This window comes from Glycine soja, chromosome 17 (assembly GCF_004193775.1).
Source record: "Glycine soja cultivar W05 chromosome 17, ASM419377v2, whole genome shotgun sequence".
NCBI classification, from domain to species: domain Eukaryota; kingdom Viridiplantae; phylum Streptophyta; class Magnoliopsida; order Fabales; family Fabaceae; genus Glycine; species Glycine soja.
In genome coordinates, this window is record NC_041018.1 from 2,011,469 (window position 1) to 2,017,793 (window position 6,325).

A 6,325-nucleotide genomic window follows, 5' to 3' on the forward strand; every position below is an offset into this window, starting at 1 on the left:
TTCATGCATCACAAAACACAAAACACTCTCAGTCTCAATAATAATCAGATCTGACCTCATTCATAGAACACAAACCACATTCGCCCCCAAAATCAACCAACCGGATCGGTTACATGTTTCGCGAGCGCGTGCCGTTCCTCCTCGTGGGCGTGGCCATCGCCACCGTCTTCTTCCAGCTCCTCCCATCTCCATCCACTGTGGCGGCTCCTCACGAGTCGTTCCTTGAGACCGACTCGGCTCTGCCGACTCGGCGGGTGCTGTTGGAAGGGTCGACGGCGATTCAGGAGAAGAGGGGAAGGGTCCCTCTCGGGATTAAAGGCAAGAAGCAGAAGAGGGTCCTGGTGACCGGTGGAGCCGGTTTCGTTGGAAGCCACCTGGTGGACCGTCTGATTGAAAGAGGCGACAGCGTGATCGTGGTTGATAATTTCTTCACGGGAAGGAAAGAGAACGTTCTTCACCACATGGGGAACCCAAACTTCGAACTCATCCGCCACGACGTCGTTGAACCCATCCTTCTGGAGGTTGACCAGATCTACCACTTGGCTTGCCCCGCTTCCCCTGTCCATTACAAGTTCAATCCCGTCAAGACCATCATATCCTTCCTTCATTTTATTTTCTTGATTGATTAATTAATTAATTAGTTTGGAGTCCTTGATTCTTATCTTGTGCACAAGACAAATGTGGTGGGCACGCTCAACATGTTGGGTTTGGCAAAGAGGGTAGGTGCCCGTTTTCTGATTAGTAGCACCAGTGAAGTTTACGGTGATCCACTTCAGCACCCTCAGGCTGAGACCTACTGGGGAAACGTTAATCCCATCGGTACACATGCTTTCTTTATACGCTAACAATCTCTTTTCGTTATATGTCATTACATATTTTAATTTCTTCTCTCTTTGTTGTAGAATAAATATAAATATAAATTGTTTTTATTTTATCCACTTGCATTAATTGCATGCTACTGCTGGTGTATTACGTAGGTGTAAGGAGCTGTTATGACGAGGGAAAGCGCACTGCGGAGACTTTGGCAATGGACTATCACAGAGGTGCTGGTATTGAGGTTTGTTAATTCTTCAAAATCACATCTTCGTTTTTCGTATATATGGTACGTATTGAACTCCAAAATAAGAGCTTAAACGTACGTAAATGTTGTGTAGGTGAGGATTGCTCGAATCTTCAACACTTATGGACCGAGAATGTGCCTTGATGATGGCCGTGTGGTCAGTAACTTCGTTGCTCAGGTAATGCTCTGCCATTTGCTTCTCTAAATATTTTTCCCCTTTTTGGGAGGTTATTTATTGTGTATTGTTGATTTGTTACTCTGTTCACTGTTTTCGTACGTTTAACTTATTTCGCCAACAATTTTAAATCTATGCAGGCGTTGAGGAAGGAGCCATTGACTGTTTATGGCGATGGAAAACAGACAAGAAGCTTTCAATATGTATCAGACCTGGTAAATCTTTTCATATCATATATACCTTTTATGACTACTATCAAGAAAATAATGGGAGTATTCATTAAAATAGGTAACATATATATATATATAGTTTGATTAACGTTTTCACTCTTTTTTTTCTTTTCACAACGTACATTTTTTATAAGGAGAGAAAAGAAAGAATATTAAATAAATTATATATACGAATTTTAATTATTTTTTCTTCTTTTTTTTTTCCTATTTCAATATATTTAACTTGAGAAACTCTTTGAAATGAATTACAATACCTAGCTCGTTTTTCTCCCAAACTTTTATCTTTTAGGCTCACTCACAACATTTTCGACACGTTATATCGAAATGGCTTTCCACCACGCATCAGCATATGTAATTTAACATTTGATTCTCAAACTTCAACTGAGTTTCAATATTATATATTAAAAACTTGATAGTCTTAAAAGATTATTTGATGAGTGGCGTAGACTTCTGGTTATGGTGTAATCTGAGTCTCTATACGTAAATATTTAAAGGGCCTACAGAGTAGAGAGCGATGAAAAGAATTAACGTGGACCTCTACATGACAGGTAGAAGGCTTAATGCGGCTGATGGAAGGTGAGCATGTCGGTCCTTTCAATCTTGGTAACCCCGGTGAATTCACCATGCTTGAACTGGCTCAGGTACTTTTTTTATTTTATTTTGATGAGTTTCTAAGTATTGTCAGCATAATGTGCATCCAATGCAAGTCTAAGCTCCATTGCATATATACAGCTAATGATAAGAACCAAAAAATTTAATGTACTATTTGTTTATGCAGGTGGTACAAGAGACTATTGACCCAAATGCGAAGATAGAGTTTAGACCTAACACAGAAGATGACCCACATAAGAGGAAGCCGGACATCTCCAAAGCGAAGGAGCTTCTTGGTTGGCAACCCTCTGTGTCCCTCCGTGAGGGACTTCCTCTAATGGTCTCTGATTTCCGGCAAAGATTGTTCGGTGACTCAAAATTCACTGGCGGCAAAGGTGCATCTGCATCAGCATAGATAATTAAAAGTTAATTATGTGAGGTAGAAAAGAGAATTAAAAGTTAGCAAAAAATAAACATATACATAACAAAATTTGGCTTGAGTAGCTCATTTTGAATTACATTAGATATCTATGCATTAGTCATTCAATGAGAATATATATGTGGCTTGGAGTTCAAAGCCCTGTAAGAGAATATATATGCTTTAGTTTAGTGTGTATTCGTATAACTTTAATACAAGGAGTTGACTCTCGTAAACTCTTATAAATATATATGAGCTTAATCTTAAGATATTCCAATCGGTATTCGTATAACTTTCATTATATAGTATAGATTGGCTTTAATTAAGTCCAATCGGTAACATAAGAGATTCCAAATCACAGAGAATTTAAATTTAGATTCATTGCCCCTTATGTGAAGAGGGACTACATATATTAGAAGAATAAAAAGAGAAAAAAAACTTAAATAAAAAGAAACTCTATTAAATATTGAGCATTATATTCAAACTTGATTTCTCAAGTTCCAATCCTTCAAAATCCCAAACTTCACATAATGAGAGAATTTAAAATGTAAATTGAGTTTTAAAGCCAAAATATAAAATCTAAATTATGCATATTTCAATTCTGTATTGTTTTACACTTAACACACTTTAGAACAAACAAATCACTCCCTAATTATAATTATGGCTAAATATAATGCTCATCAAAGAGTTATTTCATTATCAAAAAAAAAAAATCAACGTGTTATTTCATTTTACTTTAACGCATATTTGTCTCCTTAATTAATATTGTTACACTTTTGGCATTTTTACTTCCTTTTAAATTATACATATATGGTTTATATCTTTTTCCTGGTAAATTGATCGAATAGGGATTTCGGATCACTTTAGACACAACCGTCAATGTGTACTACATATTTTTAGGTTATTGATAAACTTAATAACTATAAAAATATCTTGAACGTAAAAAAAAAAAAAAAAACTATAAAAAGATCTCAATCTCTTTAAAATATACAGTATATAGCAGTAGATAAGATTAGAAAGATGTCCCCAAATCGTGTAGGTGGCCCGATTTAAATTATATTATTTCAATCCTTATCATGGTTGCGTTGAATTTTAGAAGTAATGCACAATAAACCATATATGAATTATTAAGTCGTGTGAACCGGTTGTGCTGGAGACATTGAATTAAATTTTTACGTTAAATGATTCATTAGGTCGATATAATTTTATAATTTTTATGTTTTTATTGTTTATCGTTTATCGTAAGTAATTTTTTTAGTTTATATTATTTATATTTTAATTTTATTTTATTTCTTATAATTTAAAAATATTATTTTTAGTCCTTATATTTTATATTTTAATTTTTTTTAATCCATGTAATTTAAAAGTTATTTTTTTAATTTTTATAATTTGTATTTTAATTACTTTTTAGTCTTTAATACAAAATATATATATATAAATAATTAACTACAAATTAGTTATAAATTATTAATTATTTTTTATTACAAATTATATTATAATAAGTTAGTTAGGAATTATTTATTAATATTTTTGTAGTTGATTATAATTGATAATATTATTTATATTTTGACTGTAAGGATTAAAAGGAAATTGAAATATAAAGTATAAAAATTAAAAATATCACTTTCAAACTATAACGACTAAAAAATAATTAAAAGATAAATTATAAGAATTAAAAAAATCATTTTCAAAGTTAAAAAATCTAAAAGAAAATTAAAATATAAACTATAAGAACTAAAAAAACCACATTCAAACTACATGGATTAAAAAGGTAAAAAATTATAGGGACCAAATGAGTAATTTAATTAATTTTCACATAACTTGGTGATAAAAAATATTTTTAATATGTTTATAATTTAGAAATGAATATATTTGATATATGTAAAGATCTATTTTTCTTGTTAGATGAACGGCTAGCAATGAAAGTAATTGCCTTTTATTTTGCTCTATTTTTATAAATTTCTACAAGTTGTATCTATTTGATTTTGATATTTAATTCTCCAAAGCAATAAAATAAAATTTTCTCTTAAACCTCTTATATAGAATCAAGGAGTATAGCTTAATTAACATGTGTGAATGAACAGATGTATGAATGATATAAATATGTTAATTATTTAATTCCTAGGATGAACTGTTGTACTATTTTCATTTTTAGTTTTTTGTTATGCGCGTGGCTGGCAGTAAAGTAAATGGTTGTTTTCCTTGGCTAATTTGATGAGTGTATGAAGTGTTAAGCTGAACTTAAATTAAAAAAATATAATTGTAGCCACACACCGGTGTATCTGATTTAATGGTGATAGAAAATATTATCTTAATTGCTTGGAAGGCAACGTTAGTGATAACTTCCTCAGCTTGTCTTTTCTTATTTAAAATTTACTGTGTGTAAATTAAAACTCATGTTGATAACTTACTAATAATAGTTTTAAATAATCTTTTAGCCAATATTCAGCCAGATGTGCATCAGTGCATGTGACTTGAACCATGCATCATTGGAAAGCGGATTCGCATGCTTATCGTCATAGTAATAAAAAATGAGCAGCATTTATAAGTGTGTTGTCTAAATATTGTTTTACATTTCTGCAGGAAGACGTACGTGTCATGACCTTGCGGATCTTGGATTAGGTGTTCCCACCCAAATCGTTACATTTGGTTTTTTCCCAGTGATGCCATGCACCCTGACTCATACATCACTACCTTCCCTAATTATAAAAGGCCACACAAACCCTAAAACAAAGACAGAGAGAGAACAAAGAATCAAAGAAAGGGGTGGTGGCTGCTTCGAAAGCTTAATAATTTGTTTATTTCCAGAACATCATAGTTTTCGCAGCAGCAAACTAACAAATTACTCATATCATATAATAAGATGGCCCGTTCTCTCTCGCAAGCCAAACGTATTGGTGTCCTTGTTGCTCAATCTATCTCCCTAATTCCCGTTCATCGGTCAGTTCAATCTTTCAACCTAATCAATTTAACAATTTAGCACGATCGATCATTAATATTTAATAATACGGAGAATATGTTATTATCATTATTTAATTTATTTGGCAATTTGAGGTTTAATTTTGCTCAAGTGTATATGTTTAACGTTTGCAACACTTAGCTCTTATACTATTGATATTTGATAGGCGAGGTTACGCAGTGGCATCCGATGTATCGGTAAGAGTTGGATTGGGTAATATTGGGCGAAGGAATGGAATCGTGGGAGGTGTAGAAGAGAAGCCTGATACAAGAGATGGTTCAAAAGCCTACTCAACTGATTGGGCCCCAGACCCAGTAACAGGTTACTATAGGCCCATTAACCACACCCCTGAAATTGACCCGGTGGAGCTTCGGCATAGGTTGCTCCGATCACCTCCACTAGAGCCTAGAGGAGTTGCTGGACACCCATGACATGCCCAAATTTTACTTAGGATTTGGTTTGGTTTGGTTTGGTTTGGTAGGGTAACCTTGTGTTGTTGTTCCAAAAAATAAAAGGTTTTGTTAAAGTTAAACTACTTCCTATGTACCCTAGAATCTACTTTTAAGGTTATGGTTCTTATTATTAGTGCAATAAAATTGGTTGAGATGACTAATCCTTTGATTCTTACGTTGTTTAGAGTTTTTCGTCTGGATTCAAGTTACAATGAAAACAAAAAGTACTTTGATTTTCATAAGACATGCAAGGAAGAAAGGTGCAATGTTTTCTTTGTCCTGAATCTCAAGACTAAGGGTGACCGACCTTGCAGCATAGGGATGAGTACGGTCGATTTTATTTAGGTTCAAGGATTCATTTAGGCTGTGTTTGTTATAAGCGACAGAATTAATTTACCGATGACAGAAATCAGGACTCTTCATTCGGAATAAGGCATTAA

At 33.4% G+C, this 6,325-nt stretch overlaps 2 protein-coding genes across 2 annotated transcripts; both read left to right on the forward strand.

Annotated features, from left to right (window-relative positions):
• LOC114392489 (UDP-glucuronic acid decarboxylase 2-like) lies at positions 1-2,745 on the forward strand. The gene is made up of 7 exons (XM_028353645.1): positions 1-593; positions 672-819; positions 978-1,057; positions 1,155-1,238; positions 1,376-1,450; positions 2,014-2,106; positions 2,244-2,745. The coding sequence occupies exons 1-7, from the start codon at positions 114-116 to the stop codon at positions 2,469-2,471; spliced, it is 1,188 nt and encodes a 395-aa protein (XP_028209446.1). The 5' UTR covers positions 1-113; the 3' UTR covers positions 2,472-2,745.
• A 2,451-nt stretch (positions 2,746-5,196) lies between these two features.
• Positions 5,197-6,058, forward strand: LOC114392682 (late embryogenesis abundant protein Lea5-like). Its single transcript, XM_028353894.1, has 2 exons — positions 5,197-5,414; positions 5,600-6,058. The coding sequence occupies exons 1-2, from the start codon at positions 5,338-5,340 to the stop codon at positions 5,862-5,864; spliced, it is 342 nt and encodes a 113-aa protein (XP_028209695.1). The 5' UTR covers positions 5,197-5,337; the 3' UTR covers positions 5,865-6,058.
• Positions 6,059-6,325: the final 267 nt, after the last annotated feature.